The following is a 26,483-nucleotide window of genomic DNA, read 5'->3' as shown; positions in this document are numbered from 1 at the left end:
ATGGAGATAATCTGTAACTCTTACCTGCAAAAACAGGAGTGATTAGGAAAAAGTAAAAGCTGATTGACAGTGAGCTTTCATATATATGTAAGTGCTGAAAGAGGATAATGACAATATAATGTTGTTGGTTTTTTATTGTAGAAACTTTATAGGGAATCTTGGGATGACATGAAGAAATATATTGACCTGAGAGCAGATGCAGTCCCAATCAAAACAGCCAAAGCCTCAAGAGAAATTGCCAGTGATGTAAGTATGCAAATCAAATTTGATAGTGTTTGGTAATCCATTGTCTCTAGACCTTTGTATCTAATGGAATTACAATGCAGGAAAGAAAAAATATATTAAAGTTCTCAGTTCAAGGCAAGATATAAGGACATTATGGGACAGCTTTCACTAACCTAGTGCCCTCCAGATGTTTTGAACTAAAACATCCATCAGCCTCATCCAACATGACTGATAGAAGTTGTTGTCCGAAACATGTGAAGGGTGCCATCTTGGCGAAGGCTATTCACGTGCTCCAAATAAAATGTCAACTATTCTGATGAAATATTAAGCTCTGCCGTTGGTCAAAAAAAGGTCAGGTAAAGGATAGGTGATGTGCAGAATTCAAAAATATGTGATTTGCTCAATAGTTAGATTGCAAGTAAATGTGAGCATGAATGCAGCCTTTGTTTAGCATCTTAGGAACAGAGTTAAATGGAAAACTCTTGCCAATGTTATCAATCTTTCTACACTCTGAGATAACGAAGATGAAGATTCTAATTGTATATGTATTTTTTCAAATCCTATTAGTACAAATACAAGGAAGGCTACCGTAAGCAACTTGGACACCATGTGGGATGCCGAGACGTTAACGACGATCCCAAGATGGTACTGGCTATGCACGTAGCTAAAATGCAGAGTGAGCGGGAGTACAAGAAAGTATATAATCAATTGAAGACGAAGATCCACAGCCCTGTTGACATGCTGTCCGTCTTGCTGGCCAAGAACTGTCAGAAGCTTGTTAGTGACATTGATTACCGCCGCTACCTGCATGAATGGACGTGTCTCCCTGACCAGAATGATGTCATCCAGGCCAGGAAAGCGTATGAATTACAGAGTGACGTGAGTGCTTTGGTTGTTGTTGAAATTCCTCTTTCTTGATAGCTTCTTGTCTATCGCTCTCTTTCGTTTCTCATTTGCCTCTACAATGATAAGTGTTTGATATTTTGTCTCCACAATTATTACATTCCTTTTCATAAAAAATAATAAATATTTAGAATACTTGTGTGAACAGGTAAGATCCATACTATATGTGATTTTTTAATATATAAATTCAGTAATGTTTGGACAATCATCAGATGTCTTTAAGAAAGCACACAGGACATTGAGGCCTCAATTATGCACATGCATATAATTGCACATAATTGCTTTCCATTATGTATAGATTTGAGCTCTCATTCTTTTCATGATTGTATTACCTGATTTGAATATGTCGAGCAAACATAGGATATAGCACCACCTTGCAGAAGGCAAGATAGTGGTAGGCACAGCACAATCAAAGTGGGGAGTGAAATATTTGTTCCTGGTATATTCTGTGCCTGAATAGTTCCTCCTTTCAGTTTTCTATTATCCCATTCTTTTTGTAGGCCATTGGAAAACAAGCCCTCTTTTCCCTTTCAGTTAAAAGCAATCAAGTTTGGTATGAAACACTCCATGCAGGGGAAAAAGTGCTGCAAATAACTGTTCTTGTTTTCCCCTGACTCTGCAGGCTGTTTATAAATCCGACTTGGAATGGCTGCGTGGAATTGGCTGGATGCCAAATGACTCTGTCTCTGTCAATCACGTCAAACACGCTCAGGACATTTTAAGTGAGGTAATAACAACTAGTTAAAAGTATCATTCGCAGAGATTTTCATAGAATCCTAGAGTTGGAATGGACTCAAGGGTCATCTAGTCCAACCCCCTGCAATGCAGGAATCTCAGCTGAAGCATCCGTGACAGATGGCCATCCAACCTCTGCTTAAAAACTTCCAAGGAAGGAGAGTCTGCCACCTTCTTAAATTGGCCTTCTTTTGTTTGCATTTCATTTATGTTTATATTTTTTTATGTTCCCAAATGAAGCCCAAAGTGGCTAAAAGCAAGCAGAAAGCAACGCAACTAGCACAAAATAGCAAAATGCATGTCAGTATAACAAAACAAGGCATCTAGCAAAATAGAAAGCAAGACAAAGCAAATTCATGTCAAAATATTGTCAAGTATACAAAAGACCTGTTATCTGCGCAATCTTATAAGTGTATATTCGGAAATAATTCCCACTGAGATCAATAAAACTTACTCTCATATAAATGTACATAGGATTGCAGTCTAGAACCATGATAATTTCTTCAACAAGGAGGCTCCACTTTCTGGCATTAATGTCCCCACCTTGTGTCCCCATATTTGGGAAAGAATGATGCTTATTAACACTAATCCTGCCCCTGACATTTCTTGTTTGTTACTATACCTTATCCTTCACGTAGCTATTTCCTGAGGCAGGATTATCTTCCCCTCACTCCCCCCACAAAAACATCTTGGAGGTCTTGGGCCAGAATCAGAATATCATTTATTACGGCCATAGGCCCATACAGGTAAAAACAACACATAAATAACAGCTTGTGCCGTAAGGAGAAAAAAAACAATCGCTAAAACACCACTATAACAATAAAATACTATAAAATGGAAAGGCATGTGTCAGCGCTGCCCAAGGTCCCAGCTCACACAAGACCAACGCTGCTTCTTGCTCAAGTTTAAAAGTCTTTATTGAAGTTCAGTCTCATTTCCAGACGTGCAGCGCGCAACGCTACATCTATCCGTCAGATCGTAGAAGTCCCATCTGAATCTCCGCCCCCCTGACACCAGCTTAAGATTCTAGCTTTACTCCACCTCTTCCTCTGTTCCTTCTTTCTCTGGGTCCTTCTGCTAGTCGGAGTCTCTGCCCTCCGAGATTCTTCTGACGCTGATTCTCCCGACTCCTCCCCCCCCCTCTTTCGGGCTTTAGGACCTGGCTCCCAATCCGGGTCTTCTGCTGTCCCGCGCTCCTCCACATTTGAACTTGGCGCGCGCGCGCAGCCTCCCACTTTCCTTCTGACCGTTACACTTGTGTCACTGCTCCCCCTTTCGGGGAGGCTAGCTGGACCTGGCCTTCCCTCCTTCTCCCCACTCCCCGATGGAGGAGAAGATGGTCCTGACTCACGTGACTCTTCCCCCCCACTGTGCTCTGGTGGGGAAACTGGCCCTACTCCTCCGCTGCTCCTTTGGGACTCCCCTCTGGTTCCTTGTTTATGGATCGTCCCCTCTGGGATTCGCCTCGCCCTTACCATAGGCGCCCTCTCCTGGGAATCTTCTGATTCGCTGGAGAAGCTCATGGAATCTCTCGGTCCACTGTCATATTCCCCTACGCTCCCCTCTGATTCCTCTCCTCCGCTCTCTATCTGCTCTCTCCCCTGCTCTTCTGCTCCTGAGCCTCTGACATCCATCCCCCCCTCGAAGCCCCCCCTCCCCCCCTCCCCCTCTTCGGGTGTGGGTTCCAGGTGCTCCAGCGCTGGGGGTGTGAGTGCTGGCTTCCGTTCTCTCCCCCTGGTGTGCAACCGGCCAGCGGGATCAGGCCCCCCCACGATGGGTTCGTCGACGTCGACTTCCCCTGCTTCCATTTCTCTGCTGTCGTGCTCAAAACCAAGATCCTCCCCCCACACGTCCATGTCCTCCTCTCCACCCGGTCCCTCAGGTGAGGCTGTGTGCAAGGGCCCCCTCAGCAGTTCCCTGCTCCACCCCACTTCTGGTTGAGTGTCCCACCAATAGGAGCGGTCCGTGGCAAACCCCGAGAGCGACCCCTCCGGGGAGCTCATCCCCGGCGTCGGCTCCTCATCTGAGGAGAAACCTTGGAACGTGCTGGCTGACAGTGTGGGTGTGAAAAGCCAGTCGTCGAAATACTCCGCCGGCATGGGTCTGTGTGGGAAGATCGAATGGAACTCGTCTTTGAGATAGTGCTCCTCCACGGCGTAGCACGGCACCCACTCGTTGGCGCTGGCCGGAGTACCCTCCCTGGCGAGGAGATATTCAACTCCCTCTTCCCCCCATCTGGAGTCCAAAATCTCTGTGACCTCGTTGAGTGGCGTCGCCCTCTGTGGTCCCTCCCCTGTTGGCGATGGGCCACGTGGAGCTGGTGCGTTCCCTGGCGCCTGAAACCTGTGGGGCGCCTTGTAAGGCGTGAGCACTGACCTGTGAAAGACTGGGTGCATTCTGGAGCCCTCCGGGAGTGTCAACCGGTAGGCCACTGGATTGATTTGTGCCGCGACCTGGTAAGGTCCCAGCTGCTTGTGTCCTAGCTTCCTCTTAGCTAGCGTTCTGGCCGGCACTGCCTGAGCTGCTAACCAGACCCAGTCCCCTACCTGTATGTCTTCCCCAACCCTCCTGTGCCTGTCTGCCTGCATCTTGTAGGCGTGTTTCGCGAGTTCCAAGTGCCTTCGGAGTTGCTCATGGACCTCCTGTAACTCTGCGGCTAAGTGCTCTGCCCCCCGTGGCTCCCCCTCTGCCTCGGTCTCCAACCCCGGGAAGGTTCTGGGGTGGCGCCCATTGTTGGCGAAGAACGGTGTCACCCCTGTAGACCCGTGCTTCGTGTTGTTGTAGGCAAACTCGGCTAGCGGTAAGTAGTCCACCCAGGTCGAGGGCTGTTGATTGGCGTAGCATCGCAGGTACTGCTGCATGATGGCGTTGACCCTCTCCGCTTGTCCGTTGGTCTGCGGGTGTCGTGCCGACGCTAAGTTGATCTTGACGTTCAGGATGCCCAGCAGCTTCTGCCAAAAGTTCGAGATGAATTGGCGACCCCGGTCGGACAGGATGGACCGCGGCAGGCCGTGAGCTTTGAAAACGTGGTCTATGAACAGCTTGGCGGTCTGTTCCGCTGTGGCCACCTTCGCGCACGGAATGAAATGCGCCATCTTGGTGAAGAGGTCTACGACCACGAGTACCGCTGTTTTGCCGCGCGAACTGGGCAGATCTGTAACAAAGTCCAGGGCCACTTTCTCCCATGGTTCGAGCGGCGTCTGCAGCGGTTCCAGCAGACCCGCCGGCTTCCTGTGTACTGGCTTGGCCCTTTGGCAGGTGTCACACCTGGAAACGTAATCCGCAACTTCTCCCCGCACCTTGGGCCACCAAAAGTCCCTGGTGACTAATTCCGCCGTCTTGTCCTTGCCGAAGTGCCCAGCGCTGGGCGCGTCGTGCAGCTGCTGCAAGACTCTCGCGCGAAGGTCGTCTCCCGGTACGTAGAGAGCCCCTTTGCGGAGGAGTAGTCCGTCGCGTATCTGGAACTCGTCGTCCCTCGCTGTGCCGTTTTGCACCTCCTCCATCTTGGATTGCGCAAACGAATCCGCCTGTAGCGCGCGACGGACTGCGTCCAGGTCCACTGCGGCTGAAGCGCACGCCCACACCTCTGGTGCGAAAATGTGTTTGGCCGCTGCCGGTGCCGCTTCCTCGAGATACTGCGGCTTCCTGGATAGCGCATCCGCCATGACGTTGTTGTCTCCTGGGATGTATTCTATCCAGAAATCGAAATCTGCAAAGAACTCCGCCCAGCGGATGTGTCTCTGGTTCAGGAACTTCGCCGTGCGCCAGTACTCCAGGTTCTTGTGGTCCGTGCGAACCTGCACTGTGTGTCTGGCTCCGACGAGGAAGTGCCGCCACGCCTTGAAAGCAGCATGAATGGCCAGCAACTCCCTGTCCCAGATGGTGTAGTTCTGCTCCGACGTGCTGAGCTTCCTGGAGTAGAATGCGCACGGTCTCCAGTCCCCTTGCGGATCTTGCTGCAACAGGACCGCCCCCACCGCTCTGTCCGAGGCGTCCGTTTCAACCCTCATCGGTTTGCTGGGGTTTACGTGTAGCAGCTGTTCTTCGGACGCGAAGAGACGCTTGAGCCTCCGAAAGGACTGCTCCGCCTGGTCCGTCCAGGTGAACTTCTTCTTCTTGGAGCTGAGGGTGTCCGTGATGGCTGCTGTCTCCTTCGCAAACCCCTTGATGAACTTGCGATAAAAGTTGGCGAAACCGACGAACTTCTGGACCTCCTTCCGGTTGCGCGGGCTCTTCCAGTCCAACACTGAGCGGACCTTGGCACTGTCCATGGCAAGTCCCTTGTCGGACAGCTTGTAGCCCAGGAAATCCACCTCTGTCGTGTCGAACTGGCACTTCTCCAGTTTGGCGTAAAGTCTGTGCTCCCGTAGTCTCTGCAGGACCTCCTTGACGTCCTTCTCGTGTGCCTCCTGCGAGTCCGAAAAGATCAGGATATCATCTAAGAAGCAGACGCACTTCTTGTAGAGGAGTCCCGCTAGCACGTGGTGCATGAAAGCTTGGAAACAATGGGAGCCATTTTGGAGACCAAACGGCATGACTCTGTATTCATAGGTTCCTAAAGGCGTAAACATGGCTGTCTTCCACTCGTCGCCCTCCCGCATGCGTATAAGGTTGTAGGCCCCTCGTAGATCCAACTTGGTGAAGATCCGCCCCTTCCTCACCGTCGCGAGCAGGTCGTCAATTTTGGGCATGGGGAATGCTGTGGGCTTTGTCCTGGAATTGATGATTCTATAATCCACTATGAGCCTCCGTTCGGGCGTGTCTCTCTTCTTCACGAAAAACACGGGACTGCCCCCCACTGCTTTGGATTCCCGGATGAATCCCCGCTTCAAATTGCGATCTATGAACTCCCTGAGTTCTTGCATTTCGTCTTCAGACATGGAGTACAGTTTCCCAGTCGGCAGCGTCGCCCCTGGCAGGAGGTCAATCTTGCAGTCGTAGGGTCTGTGGGGAGGCAGCTTGTCTGCTTCCTTCTCGCAGAAGACTTCCAAAAAGGCCTTGTACTTGTTGGGCACCGCTTGCACCATGCCTAGGTGTAGCTGCGGTGCATCCTCTTGCCCCTCTCCTTCCTGGCAGGTCTGGATGCAATGCGCTGCGCAGTAGGAAGAGCAGAAGGTCAATTGCCGCTGGTACCACGCTAATGCCGGGCTGTGCCTATCCAGCCAACTCATGCCCAACACTATGGGCGTGTCCGACAGGTGAGTGACGTTGAAACTGATGACTTCACGGTGGTTCCCAATTTGCATCACCAGAGGCGGTGTCTGCTGTACCACCTCTCCTCCCAGTATCTTCCTGCCATCTACTGTGACAACATTTAGGGGCGTCGTGGCTGGCAGGAGTGCTATGCGATGCTGCTTGACGAAGTCCAACCCTACAAAGTCTGCGTTGCTACCAGAGTCAATGGTAATAGGGACCTCCAGGGTGAGCCCATCGGGCAGCTGGAGCGATGCAGTGAGTTGCACCACTGGTTTGGGTGGGAGGGGGTCTGTGGGCTGCAAAATCTCTGGGGACTGCTTCACTGACTCGCCTGGTTGAGCACCAGTGCTTCTGTCTCCAACCAGGCTCCTCCGTTTCCCTGGGGCTGCTCCTTCTGCTGAATTGCTCCTTTAACAGTTGCTGAGGCTGCAGTGTGCTTCTGGAGCCTCTGGGGACACTCTTTGGCCATGTGCAGTGCACTGTCGCAGATGTAACACTTCCTGCTCCCTCTAGGAGTCTTCGCCTTGACTGCTCCTGGTGTTTGGGCTCTGCTTGCTGTCTGAGCCCTTGCACCTCCGATTTCCATTGGCTCCTCCCCCCTCATCAGAGCAGGCGTGGACTGAGCGCGCTCTGTCTCTCTGGGTAGGAAGGGAGTCGTTCTAACTGACGTGTTTGCTCTTCCCCCCTGCTCCCTGCTCCACGGGCGTTCTTCCAGGCGCACCCCAATTGCGAGCGCCCTTTGGACAACTTCTGTTGTATTTTGGGGTCTCTCTCCCCTCGCCAGCTCATCTTTCACGGCTCCATTCAGCCCCTCCCAGAACAGATCCCTGACGGCAGCTGAGTCCTTCTGCCAGCCCAGCACATTTACTAACCCAAAAAAGCGGGAATGATACTGGCGCACCGTCGCTTTTCCTTGCCGCAATCCATGCATTTCCCTTCTAGCGACATCCACATCCACCATTGATTTAAAGCAAGCGTCCATGGCTCCAATAAAGGCGCTTGAATCTTTGAGGGCGGGGTCATTTTCGCGTAACAAGGTTCGCAGCCACGACTTAGCTTCCCCATGCAGATGAGTGATTATGAAACCCACTTTCTCCTCCTCATCTCTAAAATCTTTCCGAAGCAAATTGAGCGCGAAAACTACTTCTGCTCTGAAGTTAGGGTACTGCTGCAGGTTCCCGTCAAAATGGGTCACAAGGCTTGCCCCCCTTTTCCCGAGGGCAACTCCCTCCGGCTTGGCTCCCAGCTGCCCCTCCTTTCCCCATTTGTCCCACCTGGCTTGCAGATCCTGGCAGAGCGCAGCTGTTTCTCCTTCTTTTTTCTTAGACGCAGCCAATTCTGCGTAGAGCGTTGACACCGCTTCCTGCAATTGCTTGATTTTTTCCTCTGTAGTCATCTTTGCCTATCTTCGTGAGCTTGCAGAGTTTTTGGGAGATGGGACTTACTGTCAGCGCTGCCCAAGGTCCCAGCTCACACAAGACCAACGCTGCTTCTTGCTCAAGTTTAAAAGTCTTTATTGAAGTTCAGTCTCATTTCCAGACGTGCAGCGCGCAACGCTACATCTATCCGTCAGATCGTAGAAGTCCCATCTGAATCTCCGCCCCCCTGACACCAGCTTAAGATTCTAGCTTTACTCCACCTCTTCCTCTGTTCCTTCTTTCTCTGGGTCCTTCTGCTAGTCGGAGTCTCTGCCCTCCGAGATTCTTCTGACGCTGATTCTCCCGACTCCTCCCCCCCCCTCTTTCGGGCTTTAGGACCTGGCTCCCAATCCGGGTCTTCTGCTGTCCCGCGCTCCTCCACATTTGAACTTGGCGCGCGCGCGCAGCCTCCCACTTTCCTTCTGACCGTTACACTGGTGTCACTGCTCCCCCTTTCGGGGAGGCTAGCTGGACCTGGCCTTCCCTCCTTCTCCCCACTCCCCGATGGAGGAGAAGATGGTCCTGACTCACGTGACTCTTCCCCCCCACTGTGCTCTGGTGGGGAAACTGGCCCTACTCCTCCGCTGCTCCTTTGGGACTCCCCTCTGGTTCCTTGTTTATGGATCGTCCCCTCTGGGATTCGCCTCGCCCTTACCATAGGCGCCCTCTCCTGGGAATCTTCTGATTCGCTGGAGAAGCTCATGGAATCTCTCGGTCCACTGTCATATTCCCCTACGCTCCCCTCTGATTCCTCTCCTCCGCTCTCTATCTGCTCTCTCCCCTGCTCTTCTGCTCCTGAGCCTCTGACAGCATGCTACGCCTTAATTAGCTTGTAGAGCTCCTTGGCGTCGCTTTTGGGAAAGGACAGCAACTAGGAACCTAGCCACCTTCAGGGTCGTGTGGGTATCCTTGTCCTGCAAGATTTGGGCAAGGTGGAATTTTGGTGGGGTACCCTCTAGTTTCTGTATGATTGATCCCAACAAATTTGCCCGTGGCACATTAAACAAGGGGCAAGTGAACATAATGTGCTGGAGCGACTCCGGCGTCACCTTATCACATTCGCACACGGCGGGGGCTTGGCCCTTTGAGAACCTATGTCTCAGGACATTAGAGGGAAAAACGTTAAACCTCGCTTTGGTGAAGGCCAGTCTATGTGCAACAGTCGAAAGGGAGGAGAGGTATGATGGAACGCAGTAAGTTAAAGTGATACCAATGTTCTGGGGCGAACAAACACCTCCCCCCAGCGTATAATTTCGCTGTAAATCGATGTCATCCAGTCTTTGGCGGATCAGTCTCTGAGCAGTGATTTGGTCTAGTTTTAGGGAATCTGAGGGAGAGATTCCATAACTCAGGAGTTTGGCATGAATTCTACTAGTCCAAAGGCTAGAGAATTCATCTCGCCATAAGCATTGGGCAAGGTAATGGTTTGGTAATCTATGCCACAATGATAACCAGTAATTGAAGACTTGCTTCCACAGGCAAGTTTCTAAGGATGCGACCTTCAATTCTAGTCGCATGGCTGCGTTGCTTACGCACAGGGGGAGCATTAGGAGCCGACGTAGGAATTGGCTTTGCAGAGTCTCAAGGGGAGCAAGATCTGTCATCACGGCCCAGAGCGGGGCAGCATAAGCAACCACGGCAACCACTTTTGCCTTGAACACCTTGGGCCACAGAGAGGTTAAGCTGGCCTCAACTAGAGCCAGGGCTTTTTCGGCTGTGGCTCCGATCTGGTGGAACGCTCTGTCACAAGAGACTAGGGCCCTGTGGGACTTGACATCTTTCCGCAGGGCCTGCAAGATAGAGCTGTTCCACCAGGCCTTTGGCCAGGGCACAACCTGACCCCCTCCTTTGGCAATCCTCACAGAGCCCAATGGTTGCCATTAATCTGATTTGAACTGATTTTATAATGAACTGGTTTTAGAATGTTGTATCATTTTACTGTTGTTAGCCGCTCTGAGCCCAGCTTCGGCTGGGGAGGGCGGGATATAAATAAAATTTTGTTATTATTTATTATTATTTTATTATTGTGGTTCCAAAAGTAATTTTGCTTGGGGGGGAAACAGGAAGTCGAGTTTCCCCACTTATGTTTTGGCTCATTCACCCAGCACTTTGGGCTTGGATAGGCAATATCTAGCCTTGATATTAAGGTCTGGATATTTTATACTTGGGGGGGGGGAACATTTTGGGAAAGTTAGTGCCTCATTGTCATATGAGAGATCCTAACTCAGCAGTGGTAGTTCTGTTACTGAGTGTGGTCTGGAGAGGACAGAAATCAAGACAAGCATTAACAAGGAAACAGTCCCTGTCCTTGTATATTTCCCCCTCAACTCTCTTTCTTTTCACTTATTGCTGGTGCGATCAATTGTATGGCCTCATTGCTTTTCTTTTATTTCTGCACAGAGACTGTATCGCACAAAAGTTGACAAACAACCGTTTACACCAGTGGCTGACAGGGTTGATTATATCACAGCCAAACAAGGCGGGGAAATACTAAGTGATGTAAGTATTACCTCTTATTTTGATTCGGTTCAATGTACACACGTCAGACAGATTTTCTTCATCCACAAAAACTAAACCATATATCTGTGGAAAACTGGGGCCTTAAAAATTCACCGAGTTTTATTGTGTGAGTCTAGTTATACATATATAACTTGTAAATCTAAAAGACTGTTATTATGTATGTTTTACTTTTTCAGATTAAGTACCACCAGGAATGGAATAACATCAAGACAAACTATACGCTGACAGACACGCCACAATTAGATGCAGCTAAAGAAGCAGCCAGGATTCTTAATCATGTATGTACTTTCCATGTTTTGTTTTAATGGACAGCAGTGACAGTCCTTATGCTTCCGACAGGTGCTAACCCTTTAATTCTCTGTTTTACAGCATCTGTACAAGGAGAATTGGGAAAGAGAGAAAGCTACTGGTTATCTTTTGCCTCACGACAGTGTGCCTATCCGCCATGCCAAGCATTCAAGTGATGTCCAAAGCGAGGTAAACACTCTTTAGCTTTAAAATCACACAGATTTCTGTGCTATCAAAGAGCCCATCCTTCATATCTTTCGTTTCGGTGGTTCATCTTCTTTTAAAGAAAACTCTTGCATGCTATTCCCAGAGATGGAAGACCACCAAGTAAACAAAGCAGATATGCTTTCATGAAATCATTTACCTCAGTAAGGATAACCCAGAGAGTTAGGATTAGGAAAGATCCTGTGTTTTCCCGTTTCAGCTGAAATACAAGGCAGACTATGTCCACCAAAGAGGTCACTACGTCGGTGTCAATAATATGAGAGAGGACCCGAAACTGGTGTGGTTTGAACATGCCGGCAAGATCCAGAACGACAGATTGTATAAACAGGCGTATAACAAAACCAAGTCCAAAATTCATATACCTCCAGATATACTGTCCGTCATTGCAGCCAGAGACTGCCAGCATGTTGTCAGTGAAATTCCGTATCGCCATTACCTTCATGAATGGACTTGCCACCCTGATCAGAATGACTGCATCCAGGCAAGGAAAGCATATGACCTTCAAAGCGATGTAAGTGATTTATGCAGTCAGATCGCACCAATTTAAAAGTTTGATATTGGTATACCCAAGAGCAATTGCCTGGGAAGGGAAATCAAGGCTCAGCTTGTCTTTTGGTCTGCATAGGTGTGAATAATATTCTTCAACTTTTTTAATATGTACAGAATATTTATAAATCTGATCTGGAATGGATCCGCGGCTGTGGCTGGATTCCCTTAGATTCAGTGGAGCATCGGAAAGTGAAGAACGCTCAGAACTTGATTGATAAGGTAAGATGCAATTTTCATGCATTTGTGGCAGCATCCTATTCATTTCCTATTACTGTTATTTATGATAATCTAATCATGTCTGCCTACAGAGACTCTACACAAAAGAGGCTATTAATAATTTTGCCAATTTCACACCTGTGGAAGACCCTCCAGCTATTGTTCTGGCAAAGGCAAACGCAATCAATCAGAGTGATGTAAGTATCCTTTAAATCAGAATTTCTGAGTAAATACATACTTTCATATATTATAAAAGTGTCATATCCCTTGATCACCGCAGCTAGAACTATGAAGGTATTTGTGTAGCTCAAATGTTCAGGAACATATGACAATATTTTAAAAACGACCACATGCCAAAGTAGTCCTGCGAAAGGAAATGACAGTATTTTTGTGTAAATAATTTTTTGTGGCATATCCCTTAAGATGGCGTATGGAAGAGTTCTCTCACAATTAATGAAGAATGAAATGTTTAAACAGAATATGTGTTGTATAATTTGTTTTAACGTGTGCTGTATTGGGAGAAAGGTATTAGAATAAATAAATAGAATAATTCTGTCAAAATGATGGTATGACATTGAATTTGCTATATCATTCAGAAGTAATAACAAACATAGGTAAACAATGAGACACCTCAAAGGAGCTCAAAATGATCTACATAACTTAGTGAATTTGAAGGATAAAAAAAAACACCCCAGCATGAAGCATTTAGTATGTTCACCTCATGCATCAAGAAGCTGATTAAGACATTCATCCCTTAAGAAGCACAGCATACTGAATATGTCATCCTGTTGTGTGTGTGGTAGCACGTGGAATGATGGGTTAACACTCTATTTAATTTTTCTCTCTCTCTAGCTGAAATACAAAGAAACCTTTAACCTTGAAAGAGGTCACTACATTGGTTCTGATGACACTCCAGCCCTGAGCCATTCTAGAGATATGGCTAAACTGTACAGTGATGTAAGTTTCTTGCTGTTCGTGTGTCTAATAATGAAAACTCAATGTGTTACTACAGGGGTAGGGAACCTCAGGCCACTTGTGATTCCTTCCAGGCCTGTGATCCTTCTCCACCTTCTCCTTGATTGCTCAATTGCAACAATCCTCTTGCTTGTGCATGTGTAGAAAGCCCCGACTTCTGCACAACTGGAATGTAGCCTACTGTACAAAAGTTGGCCAACTGTTTTCACAAAATTAGGAAGTGTTTCTTTTCAATGATAAAGTTTCAGGCTTCTGGGTGAACAGCACATTGAGGATATTGTATGAAAATAGATGCTACAGTTAGGGAACTTTAGGTCTCTAGCTTAGGAAAGTCCCCATCTACTAGCTTCACCCATTGGGAAGGTGCCATGTCTTAGTGGTACAGCACTAGGACATAGTGCAGAACATCTTTGGTTCTGCTCCAGGGAGCTCCAGGTATAGCTGGAAAGAACATCTCATTGAGACCCTTGAGGGCTGCTGCCATATATAGTTAGACATATAGTAGACATATAGTAGACAACCCTGTGAAGGTAATGAAATTTAATTCAGGGAAGTATTTATATAGTGTTGTGCTATGGAAAAATTGAAAGAGTCCTAGATTGTGCTGTAGAGAATGCATAGTGGTTTAGTTGATTTGCTTTTGCTATTCAGTGATTACATCTGTTGGGAAACATCCTGCTCATTTATATCCCATGTGCACCTTTTGCCATCTAGAACCTGTACAAGGATTCATGGGAATCCACCAAGGCCATTGGGTACACTCTGCCTCCAGACTACATCCCTATTGTCGGTGCCAAACATGCCGATTACATTAACAGCGAGGTAAGTGTGACCCTTCTTTCCCTCGTTAACTACTTTGCCACTGTTTGCTTGTGGGGCTGCTATGTGTCTTATCTAACGTGTCCCATGTTTGCACTTCACAGCTCAAATATAAAGAAGTGTATGAGAAGCAGAAGGGCCATTATCTGGCTGGGACACAAATAAATGATTTCCCAAGTGTTGTCCATTCTCTTGCTTTCCAAAAAATAAGGAGTGCGGTAAGTAGTGTTGTTGTTGTTGTTGTTGGGTGGGGCTCTTCCTTGAGTCTGAATAATGTGAAAAAAACAAACTTACATTTTCCATCTTAATCTCCTGATTTCTAGCTGGCCTACAGGAAGAATTATGAGGACACCAAGGCACACATTCATATCCCGAGCGACATGATAAACCACGTGTTGGCTAAGAAATGCCAGTACATCCTTAGTGACCTCGAATACCGAACTTACCTCCATCAGTGGAACTGTTCGCCTGAGGAGCACGATGTTATTATGGCTAAAAGAGCCCAGGAAATTCTAAGCGACGTATGTATTTACCCGATCAAATTGAGAACCATTTCATTTGCTATAGAGAAGCAGGAAAAGGTGGTGTTGTGAGTAGCTTGCCCCTTTGCTTTACAAATTGGGATAGTGTGGTTCGTGAAGAAGAACCATCCAACCCAAATCTTGCCGGACTCATAAAGTCATAGGAAGGCATTGGGCAAATCACTCCTCCTATCTCAGCCCAATGAACAATTTGATGAAGGATAGGTCTACCAAGTTCTAATAGCCATTATGGCCAAATACCATCTCAATGTACAGAGGCGGTGTGGCACTAAAATTCCAATTTTAAGTGGAGGAAGGGAAATCTCAGGAGAAGGGCTGCTGTCTCCATGACCTGCTTAGAGACAACAGAAACACCTGGTGGGATATAGGATAGTCAATCGTGATGCGATCTAATCAGGCTCTTCTTATGATTTTATGCTTTGGGGAACAAGGCTGTAGTCCAGGCTTTGGCCGGGGGTAGTGGTGCTGGATTCTTCACCAGCACATGCTCCCCCTTCCACTCACCTGCCAAACAGCCATGAGATGAAGAGTTGCAAAGGTAGAGAGGAGCTGAACTGGCCCAGGATTTGCTGGATCTTGAGTTGCTCTCACATCAGGCATGTTCCAGGTCCAGTTGCTATGGCAGCCTGAAACTGGTACAGGAATGAGTCCTCATCTGCTTGCTCCACCTTCTGCCACCACCATTGCAGCTGCAGTGGTTGCTCTGCAGCGGCAGGTTTGGACAGCAGCCTGAGATGATGTATGTAACATGCTTGAAGAACTCTATAGCTCTATAGAAATACTGTTATTCTAAGAGAACTCTCAAAGTGGGAATGGTAGTAGTCATCTGGAACCCATGCAGGCAGCCCCAGAATACATGTAAATCTCTTATATCACTTCCACTCCTCACTTTTCTGCAGTGGACCAAAGCATTAGTATGACTGGAGATGTTTGAAACAATGCATAATGTGTTCATTGCATTTGTGTGTGTCCCCCCCACTACTGTCATGTGCAGGTTGTGTACAAGGATGACTTAACATGGCTAAAGGGAATTGGATGCTATGTGTGGGACACACCTCAAATCCTGCATGCTAAGAAGTCTTATGATCTTCAGAGTCAAGTAAGCAAATGGATCTCGCCTAATACAGGGATAGTGGTGGTGGTGGTGGTGCTGGAACTGGGAACCATGTCTCTCTATAAGGTTTCTTTATTTGATCAGTTTGGGGTTTGCACCATTTCCCATTCATAGATGTGCTAAAGAATATTGGGTAGCTGGATTAGCTGGATTAGGAAAGATGCCTGCCTCAGGCCTCAGAGAGCACTTTTCAATCAGAGTCATAGACAGTACTGAACTACATCCTGACTCAGTATCAGACAAGTCCTTAGAACTGTTGGAATTTCCCACTTGTGGATAAATGCAGGCATAAATTCATTAAAATATGACAGCGGCCATCTTTCCTTCCAGAGAATAAAGCAAGCCACTGTACTTAAAACAGCCGTTAGCTTCCTTGAAAGTGCTAAGTGCACTAACTAACATTTTAAAAAAATACATCTGATTAGTAGCACGTTGCTATATTAAGGTGATTTATTCCCCATACCTGCCAAAGGGACCTCAAAGAAACCAAAGAAGGAATCCCATTGCTACACAGTGTGCTTAGAGTTGCTAAATAATCCAGTGTAGCTGTTCTCTGTCCTAATGCCTTCTTTTTGCCTTGGTTTCACAGTTGCTCTACACAAAAGCAGGAAAAGACAATTTACAGAACTACGGTGTGGTTATGGACACTCCAGTTTATGTAACTGCTATTGAGAGTGGTATCAATGCTAGCGACGTGAGTCATTCTCATCCTTTCCTTTGCCCTGGTTCATTCTCTTCCCTTCCCTTTAATTGTAAAGGGAACTACAGTAATGACTGAATCTGCCTTTGATTATAGGTGAAATACAAAGAACAATACCATAAAATGAAGGACCAATATACCACAGTTTTGGAAACAGTTGATCATGATAGGATTCAGAACCTCAAGCACCTTTTCAGTAGCGTGAGTGTTTAAACTTTATTTTCAGGGGCTAATGAGATGGGCTGTTTTTGGGTGGTGGTTTATCTTGGAATTCTTTTAGCTATAAGTACCTGGGTATGCTAGCCAATATTTATTTCTTCCCTTCACATGGTGTCAGGGTGGCTTAACCCAAAGTACGGAGCAACAATGCAGAGTGCTGTACACAGATTAGAACTATTTCAATTAAAATTCACAGTATACAGGTCTCTGATTAACACCATATTGCTACTGCTGTCTGAGGACACAGCAAAAGGGGTATGTTTCCACCTGATGTTGGAACACAGCATGACTTGGGGCTAGCATACCTGGGTTTACATCCCTACAATCTGGTATGCCTCTTGAAATTGCCACCTGTGGCTAATCACAATACACTTAGGAGAAACTGAAGTTTTTCAGCCTTGCTCCAAAAATTATGGAATTTCCCCATCCTGAAGGATGACAGATCAAACCTGAGCTTGATGTTTAGTGTTGAAATTTCTTTTCTTTTGGGTTGCCTTTTCTAAGTTGGGGTGTGGAAGGCCATGATTTTTAGTATCCATTTTGTTTGTGTGGATTTAAGCAATTGTTTCCTTCCCTGACTATGTGAAAGAACGTGTAGCTCTAGGCCTTTCTGCTTTAAAAGGCAGAAAAGGTGTCTTAATATTTGGTTCTTACTCATGGTTCTTACTGCTTTGGGGCCTCATAGAAGATGACTCTAAAGCAGCTCAAAATATTTGGGCTTGTCTACACCAGAGCAAAATATGGATTTGCACCTTCCTGTCCCCATTAACAGTAAGGGCATCTGCATGACATCTTCTGCATCCCAACATTTCCCCAGATCCGCCGCCCCTTTAAATGTGGATTTAACGTTTCCCAGGAGCAGAAGGCCCCACATTTAAAGAAGAGGACAGGAGAACACTTTGATGGGGAGGACGTCCTGTAGACACATCTACATTAATGGGGAGACAGGCAGGTGCTCCAGTGTAGACAAGGCCTTAGTGTATAGTAGCATATATAGACCACAGTGCTTTGATTCTCGCCTCTACAGAACCTGTACAAGAACGCCTGGGATAAAGTGAAGGCCACTGGTTTCACATTGCCTCCCGATGCTGTGCCATTTGTCCGTGCCAAAGAACTGAAGCACAATGCCAGTATTGTAAGTGTACCCAAGCAACACATTCCTAAAGATGTCGTACGAATGATGTATCATTCTAAGTAACTTGGATTTCCATTTTCTTTTTCCGCATAGGTAAAGTATCGAGAGGAGTATGATCGGTTTAAAGCACTTTACACTCTACCCAGAGGGGTTCAGGATGATCCCAACACTGCCAGATGCCTAAGGGTTGGCAAGCTGAATATTGATGTAAGGTTTATTTATGATATAACATCTAATAAGAAAAGTGCCGTCTTACACTTTTTAAATCAGATTATTTCCGTTAATAGCTGGTTTTAGATACTGAAAGGCTATGTTATTTAGCACCCCTCACTTCCCCAAGAGATGGGAGTGCTACAGGATTTAGTGTTCATTGGAAGAGAGCACGCTGAGGACTTATTGTGCCCAGAGGAGAACTTTTTGGAAGCAAGAGACTGCCATAGTGGTCAGCACAACCACGAGTCATGCATCAGATTCACAAAGACAGCAACTGCCCAGATTTCTGTAGCCTCCTGCAGGCTGCTTCTTGCTCAGGCATAGTTCAGCAGAAGAACTTCCAACTCTCTGTCTCTCTTAACTGCTCAAACTGCAGCATCATAGTTTTCTGCCCCTCTACTTGGTGATGGGTTGGAAAAAGTAATTTCAATTCATTAGCTGTATCCATTCAGGGAAAGTCAGCTGATCCTTGCAGGTATCAGATAATCAGCTTAACAAAGGGTGATTTACCCAGGAGCTATAACAATATGTTGATATAGGTCACCTTCATTCACACAAGTGCATGTAGATCACTAAGGGCCAAACTAAATGTACAGGTACACAGAGTTCCATAGTGTGACATCAATGCCAATTTTTCTTCCCACCTCCTGCCTTGCAGTCCAAACTCAGGCTCTAAATCTGCTCCAGACATTCTCCCAACCCTCCAGAGCAGGTTTTGAAGGCATATGAAGAGCTGAGGTGGGAGGAGAAATCTATTCTATTAGTGGTATCTGTTCTAAAAGAAGGCAGGTGCCATTGGATTTCATTATGGTTGGTTTCCCCGTTCTCACGGATGGAAAAACCTGGGATTCTAAGCAGAAGAATGGCTGGAACCAAAAGGGTCAAGCAGGCACTCCACTCTGCTGTCTCCCCCCTTAGAGTTGTAGTTTCCTATGATGTCATGCTTGTGCCGGATTGTCACCCTTCACGTGGTTTAATATCTTATTTATACCCCCCCCCCATTATTAGAAGCTTCCCATTATTATTATAAAAAAATACTGGAAGCTAATATTCTGGTCTACTCAGATACGACTTCATGAATTGTTTGTTAGTTGTTAGCTAACTCATGGGATTGTAATTTGTTTTAGACTGCTTTTAATATATAATTTTTTAGTGGTTGTAACCTGCTGTGGGACCTTAGGATAAAGGGTGGGTAAGAAGAAATAATTGTAGTAGTAGTAGTAGTAGTAGTAATAATAATAATACTACTAATAATAATAATAATAATATTTTACCCTAGCGCTTATATAGAGAAGGCTATGAAAAGAACAAGGCCAAAATCCATATTGCACCAGACATGGTGGACATAGTGTCAGCTAAGAGTACTCAGAAGAAAGTCAGTGAAATCGATTATCGCATCCGTCTCCATGAATGGGCCAACATCCCAGATCTTCATGCCAATGCTCTTGCTCGGAAAGTCAACGACCAGCTGAGTGATGTAAGTCTGCAAATGATACCAGGTCTGCCTTTGGAAAAACTATTATATTTGCACATGACAGGAAAAGGAGCATTAATGGTGTGACAAACTACATCTATAAGCTTACAAGCTGTGTTCATTGCTTCTCGACCGGCGTCAGTCCCCGCCCCACTTTTTGGTGGATGCAGGACATGCTTGCCTTCAAAGGGACAATTAATTGGGCTTTTAACGAACAGAGAACAATTTCAGGGTTTCAATCTGGAAGTTTTTGCAGCAAATGTTTTCAGTTTTTCATGCGCCTGCTATCTGTGTGCAGACAGACAGACATTTGAATCAAACTGACCATAATACAAGTCGTATTACCAGGACTAAATAGAACTGGCTGAAAAGCAGGAATTTGAGGAAACAACGGGTTGCTGAAGAAAGGAGTACTTAGAAAATCGAACAACATAATGGCAGCCAATGGAAACTAATGCTAATGCTCTAAGCTGGTTTCCATTATGTAGCAAAGTTTCAATTACGATTAAATTACTTAATTTGTGTATAATGAATGTTTGCTATGTTTTGCTATGAAATTCTCACTCTTCTCTATTTTTAACACAATACCTTAGATTGTGTACAAAGATGACCTCAACTGGCTCAAAGGCATAGGTTGCTTTGTCTGGGACACCCCTGAAATTCTCCATGCCAAACATGCCTATGACCTTCGTAATGACGTGAGTACAACTGGTGATAGCAAATTGCTTGTTCTGAAGCTTCCTTCCTAGCTCTCCTTCAAACTCCTCTTACAGCTCTTTCGGGGCATGGTTAGTAGGTTGAATTGAAAGCTGACTGCTGTCTGCTTCATGTATTTTATATCGGACTGCACTTTTGTCAGTCAGCCTTGCACACTTTTGCCACTCAGTAAAACATACATAATACAACAGTCTGCTATTTCTTTTCACTTTAATTTTTTTTTGCTGTGGTTTCCCTACTATAAAAGCAGAAGCACCACTGCTTTAACAATAAACTTAATTATCTCCTCTGAATTCAGGTAAGTTAGGAATACACACATCTCCTTTCTCCTCTCTTCAATTTCCTTTGATATATTTTTTTAAAAATTGCTAATTAACTGAATGCAGGATACAAGAGTCAGCTGATAATGTTTTGTGCCACTGGGGAAGTGGTAATTCTGTATTGATTTGTTTTGGATGTTTGTATGTGATGCCAATAAAAGGTTTGATGATGATGATTGTGATGATAAGGCAAGACTGAAACAACATGGCAGCCTTATTATTGTTTTTGTTATCATTATTGCTTCTTCTTCTTCTTCTTCTTCTTCTTCTTCTTCTTCTTCTTCTTCTTCTTCTTCTTCTTCTTCTTGGAGTTTTACTTCAGCTTCTTGGGAAGTTGGAGGAGAGGCTTCTTATTTCAGGGCAGCTGCCAGGTATAGCTGGCATATTTGAGGAGTGGTTGGTTGGAGTGCCTTATGAAAAGCTGCTGAATGGCTGGGACATTTGACAAAGTCAGTGGTGGGAATGAGAAAGGGAAGGTTCAGGTGCTTTCTCTCTCTTTCTTGTAGTTGAAATACAAGTCAAAGGCCAAGAAAATGGAAAGCAACTACACCGTGGTCACTGACACACCTCTCTATGTTCAGAATGTCCAGAGCGCCATGAATCTGAGTGAGGTACGGATCTCCATTTCTGTTCACCGCAGCTTCATCGTAATATTTGTTTCTCCCCCCCCCATTTCAATTACGCTCTCATTAACAATAGTAGCAGTGCCTTAGTAATGCACATCAAACCAGCCAATTAGTTAGTAGGCTGTGTATCCTGTTCAGAGATTCAGTCAGCATTCATAGCCATCCCCCCCCCACTTTAATCACCAGATCCGGTTTACAGTTGTACGCGGATTCCTATTTTACCTGTGGTTTTATTATTTAGTTATTTATTGCATTGGTGGCTCACCTTTTTCTCTGAGGAACTCAAAGTGGTGTACTTGGCTCTCACTTTTCCTCCTTTAATCCCCACAATACCCCTGTGGTTGGATGGTGCCTTTCCTCTACCCCAGCATTCAAGTGTTTAATGTGTAATGTTTTATTATGGTCTTATATATGCTGGAAGCTGCCCAGAGTGGCTGGGGCAACCCAGTCAGATGGGCAGGGTACAAATTATTGTTACTGTTACTACTGATACTTTGCCTTCTCCAGATGTATGCCCAGCTCATATTCAGCACATAAGCTTTTACTGTATCACTCAGCACCAGTTTTACATTTTCTATGTTCCTTAGGCCGTTTACCGCCATGACTATGTGCACAATGTCAAAGGGAAATACACTCCAACAGATAAGACGGTGGATTTGGAGCGGGCAACTCATGCTTACAGGATACAGAATGAAGTAAGTGCTGGGGCTGGAGCTACCCCCAGATTTTTGCTGCTTTGTGGGTGGGGTTCAAGTGCATACTCGAAAATTCAAGTTGAGCAATTATTGGTGTTCTTGTGCAACAAATCCATTAAAACAACAACAACAACCCTAGACTTTTTGTGGAAAGGAAAGCAACAGGAAGTATGGGATAGCCACCGCTTGACACAATATCATATAACCACCCCCAAGCAAATGAGAATGAATGCTCAATACCTAATTGAGTGGGAATGTATTCATAGTGTTGCTCTTCGTTGCAAAATCAGTATTTAAACATTGTCATGAATTTTCTTTTCTTTGGCAGGGTCTCTACCGAAAAGCTGGCTGGCATGCACTTCCCACTGGATACAAACTCCCACCAGATACCCCTGGTTTCAAGCATGCTAAACATGCCCAATACCTTGGCAGTTATGTGAGTGGTGGATCATTTTTTAACTCATACTACTATTCCAAATAAATATAGTTGCATGAATAAATAGATACGTGTTCAGTTACAAAAATTGTGGTTGCAATATTATACTTATTGAAAACATGACCATATAAATTTTATATTATTTCATAGAAATGGGAAAATGCAACCAAACCATAGGATCTTGGGGGGTGTTAATAAAGCAAGGAAAGGGAATGGGGAGGTATCAGGAAATGGACAAGAGGGGCTTAACTACAATCCTAGATACCTTAAAAGTTTGCATGGGTGTAAGTATATATTCATGTTCTGCTAAATGGTATGACTTCATTTTTAGGTTCTATTATAAACAGCTATTGTGTCTAAAATACACATCTTTCTGAATTTTTTTTGTATGATTTCAGCTGAAATACAAGGAAGTCTATGAACACATCAAGGATAAAGGTTACAATTTTGGACCCAAAGCTGTTCCATTTGTAAACATAAGGAAAGTCAACAAAATTCTCAATGAGGTAATGTGAATAGTATTTAAGGAAACTGGCATTTATATGGTACTTGATGATGCAAAAATTAAAAAATAAGTTCACTGTTGGAATCTTATGTAACTCATTCTAAAACCATGGTATGATTTTGTCAGACACCCAGGACCCCATGTTCTGTAAAATGTCTTCATAAGCATATAAATTTTTTATAGTTAATGACTTAAATGTAAATATAGTTTGAATGATGACTCTCCCCTTATTATAAATGTTTGTTATTGGGGTATGTAATGAAAGGGGCACACTTACACTGATCCCATGAGATCAAGTGTGAAGCACTCTTTGGTTTCTTCTTCATGGGCTGCTACAACTTTCCTGATTCACTACCTGGGTCTGGGTGGAAGGAGATATAGACTTATGGTAGATGTATTCTTCCTTCTGAGGTCAGTATTTCCAGGCTCCTGCCTTGTTACAGGTGGTCAGGGTCCATTTCTAGTCACTCTCATTGAAATCTTAGAGCCTGACCAAACTGGCCAACAATGTGAACAGAGAAGATCCCATAACCAGGCAAAAACTTAACCATTTTGCTCCAGAGTGCAAATTAAAAGAGCATACTTACTTGAATCAACAAAATAAATAGAAAGTTGTTTTGCAAGAAAGAAAACAAATGTTTACTGTCGAAGGTAGACTTTGCAGCACAATCACATGCCTGCTCAGAAGTAAGTCCTACTGAGTTCAATGGGGCTTACTCCCAAGAAATTGCTGTTGCAGTTCAAACCTCTTTTGCACTGGGGGATTGGACTGGGCTGAGATAGCCCTCTACTCAGTAATGCCAGCCTCACTCTGATGGTGCAGAGCAGCATGTTCTGCCAACTGAATGGGCGGGTGAGCAGAAGTACTGCCTGCAGGATTCCCAGCAGTGGTAGGCAGGCCATGGAATTCTAGATCAGGGTGTCTTTTGTTTTATTGGTTTCAGCACCATGTGCAAGAACTCCTTCTCTTTTGTTACAGAGGCTCTATAGGGAAGTATATCACAAAAACAAGGATAAGATTCATACCACGCCCGACACACCTGAAATTCGCCAAGTGAAAACGAACCAGGAATCCATCAGTGATGTATGCCTCTCTTATACATTTAAAAATAAATAAATAGACAAATTCCAGTAATGTCTGATGTGATGGGGGAAAAAATCACCCTAATTCTCCACCCATCCCCTTTGTTTTTGTATCTCAGCTGATCTACAAGACTGACTTCTTCAAGATGCAGGGGCACATGATTTCCTTGCCATATACTCCGGAGACGATACATAACCGTTACGTTGGAGAGATTACAAGTGATGTAAGCTTTTGGACTTAGTAGCATTAGTGGCTCAATTCCAACTCTTACTTAGTTTCTTTCTCTCTCTCTCTCTCTCTCTCTGTGTGTGTGTGTGTCTCATGCACTCATTCTATATTCTTTATCATCTTTTCTTTGCCATCTTTTAAAACTATTCAGTTATTGCATAAGTATTCAAAACACTATGATTATAACACATAATATGATGGTTTGTTTATGTAATAATATGGTATTACAAACTTATCATTGTTTGGCAGGTTAAATATAAAACTGATCTGCAGTGGCTGAGAGGCCTGGGCTGCTTCCTCTATGATACCCCTGATATGGTCCGTTCTCGACATTTGCGCAAGCTCTGGGTATGTTTCTTTTTCCATGACTATCTCTGTTGGACGACTCCTTAATTTTTTGCTGACAAATAATCAAGTGGTGAAACACTGCCATTTTCTAGTGTTGCTTTTTGTTGTTTGTTTGATTGGTTTGACTTGATTTAAGTTATACCTTTTTATATTTAAAAGTGAGGTTCTTTCCCACTATAAACTGTGAATTTTACTATGCTGGGCATGAGATCAGACTAGGCAATGCCATACCAAGGTTTATGTGCGGTCATTAGATATGCTGTGGACATTGTTCTTGGAAGTGAGGCCCTATGCTTGGTTAGATGTGTTGGGTCTCTTTATCCCACAGCAGTCCTTTGTCATAATGTTCATTAGTAGCTAAAAGTGCCACCCTATCACTGACTCTGTTCACACAACACGGTAAGACATAAACACTGTGCATGAGCAAAATCAGTCCCACTTTGCTGTGCTTTGCTCCACAATTCCTGGCTTCCTGTTACATCCAAATTGGGGTTTATGGTTTGTTTTGCTCCCAAGAAACCATGAGCTCTAGCCAAGGCTTGTTCTTGGCTTACTGATTGTGCTTTATTGGAACAAAACAAAACAATGATCTCTGGAATTATGGTTTGTTATCTCCTGGCACAAGCTAGCAAGAGCAAAGGTGGCTTGATTTGGGTTGTGCATAGTAAGCAGGCTTGCCATGATGTCTGAACATGGACATTGTCCTTTGCAAGTAGCAAGCGTGTGCAATCAGTGAACTTAACACCTGCAAACTAAATGTGACTTGCGCCCATTCCTGTGTTGGTTTCTGCTGGTACAACTGGACTAACAGAACCACTGTGTGTGCCAAATCATGAGCTACACCTTCAAATGTGTGTGCTGATTAGTATCTCTTCCATAGCACACCTCCCCCACTTCCTTCCTGTTTACAGCTATAGAGAAGCAGATGTATCAGAGGCAGATTATGGTTGCATGGGGTGCCACAGCTATTATGTAGAATGGAAGGTAAGAAGTAGGGGCATGTGGAATTTTGGCATCCCACTGAAATTTGAGGCCCCAAGGTTCACTACTGGATGTATGGGTGCAGATTTTAAGATGTTGTTGCTCTGTGCTTAGTGACTTGGCTCTAATGTTTTCTACAGAGGCCACCCTAATGTGTTTGAATGGATGTTACGTTATGTCCCACTTACAAAGCAACTAAAGTGATGTTTTACGTTGTACTGTTAACCTGTACATTCCAGAGATTCTTGTGGAGTTATAGCAAGGGGCTGTGACTTCATTAATCATCTTTGTTAGGATTCAAAGTTTTGTTGTTTGTCTGATGGAGACTGCATGTTCTTTTGACACAAGCACATTTCTTTTTCAGTCTAATTACGTCTACACTGAAGCTGCAAAGAAGTCACAAGATAAATATCGTGTGGTTCTGGACACTCCTGTGTACAGGACCGTTCAGGAGCTGAAGACCCATTTGAGTGATGTAAGTTTGATGTTCTTTAATCCTCCTGCACTGAAATATTTTAAAGTGAATTTAAAGGGATGCTTGGATCGTTTTAAGTGTGCTTCTATGGCAGCTGCTCTAAAGTAGACTTGCAGATGAAGAGAAGTTCTTTGTTCTTTAGCAAGAGACCACTGTTAAGGTTCATGCTATGCAGAATATTTTGGCTGAACTAGTTTTGCAGCCAGCAGCAGCATATAGAATAATAGGATTATGATTTGCAGTCGAACTGCAAAGTTGGAAGGAACCACAAGGACCATTTAGTCCACCTACAATGCAGGAATCTTTCGCTCAACATGGGGCTTGAACCCACAACCTTGAGAGTAAGAGTCTCATGCTTTACTGACTGAGCTGTGAGAGGTGGAGGGTGTGTGTGCAGAGCTGCAGGCACCCACTAGCAGCGCTGCCACTTGCTGGGATGGGAATAGGGCAGTGAGAAGCAGCAGTGATGTCAAGGGAGCTCCAAGTTCATAATGTAAGAACATAAGAAGAACTTGCTGGATCAGGCCAATGGCCCATCAAGTCCAGCATCCTGTTCTCACAGTGGCCAGCTAGATGCCTGTGGGGAACCCGCACAAGAACAC

The 26,483-nt window shown here is 45.1% G+C and overlaps 1 protein-coding gene across 47 annotated transcripts in view; it reads left to right on the top strand.

Annotated features, from left to right (window-relative positions):
- NEB (nebulin) overlaps positions 1–26,483 on the top strand; it is a 161,676-nt gene that overhangs the window by 81,978 nt on the left and 53,215 nt on the right. For all 47 annotated transcript variants that reach the window (XM_053406851.1, XM_053406843.1, XM_053406835.1 and 44 more), the window contains 28 exons: positions 142–246; positions 793–1,104; positions 1,751–1,855; positions 10,878–10,976; positions 11,174–11,275; positions 11,367–11,474; positions 11,710–12,021; positions 12,174–12,278; positions 12,368–12,472; positions 13,128–13,232; positions 13,965–14,072; positions 14,174–14,287; positions 14,393–14,590; positions 15,606–15,710; positions 16,315–16,419; positions 16,522–16,626; positions 17,672–17,779; positions 17,873–17,986; positions 19,272–19,469; positions 20,060–20,164; positions 21,010–21,114; positions 21,717–21,824; positions 22,153–22,260; positions 22,659–22,766; positions 23,745–23,849; positions 23,968–24,072; positions 24,327–24,425; positions 25,771–25,881. In XM_053406851.1, coding sequence (XP_053262826.1) covers positions 142–246; positions 793–1,104; positions 1,751–1,855; positions 10,878–10,976; positions 11,174–11,275; positions 11,367–11,474; positions 11,710–12,021; positions 12,174–12,278; positions 12,368–12,472; positions 13,128–13,232; positions 13,965–14,072; positions 14,174–14,287; positions 14,393–14,590; positions 15,606–15,710; positions 16,315–16,419; positions 16,522–16,626; positions 17,672–17,779; positions 17,873–17,986; positions 19,272–19,469; positions 20,060–20,164; positions 21,010–21,114; positions 21,717–21,824; positions 22,153–22,260; positions 22,659–22,766; positions 23,745–23,849; positions 23,968–24,072; positions 24,327–24,425; positions 25,771–25,881 — 3,567 coding nt within the window. The remainder of the gene's footprint in view (positions 1–141; positions 247–792; positions 1,105–1,750; positions 1,856–10,877; positions 10,977–11,173; positions 11,276–11,366; positions 11,475–11,709; positions 12,022–12,173; positions 12,279–12,367; positions 12,473–13,127; positions 13,233–13,964; positions 14,073–14,173; positions 14,288–14,392; positions 14,591–15,605; positions 15,711–16,314; positions 16,420–16,521; positions 16,627–17,671; positions 17,780–17,872; positions 17,987–19,271; positions 19,470–20,059; positions 20,165–21,009; positions 21,115–21,716; positions 21,825–22,152; positions 22,261–22,658; positions 22,767–23,744; positions 23,850–23,967; positions 24,073–24,326; positions 24,426–25,770; positions 25,882–26,483) is intronic.

This window comes from Podarcis raffonei, chromosome 1 (assembly GCF_027172205.1).
Source record: "Podarcis raffonei isolate rPodRaf1 chromosome 1, rPodRaf1.pri, whole genome shotgun sequence".
Classification (NCBI taxonomy): domain Eukaryota; kingdom Metazoa; phylum Chordata; class Lepidosauria; order Squamata; family Lacertidae; genus Podarcis; species Podarcis raffonei.
Note: the sequence above shows the minus strand (reverse complement) of the source record. Positions and strands in the feature narration are given on the sequence as shown.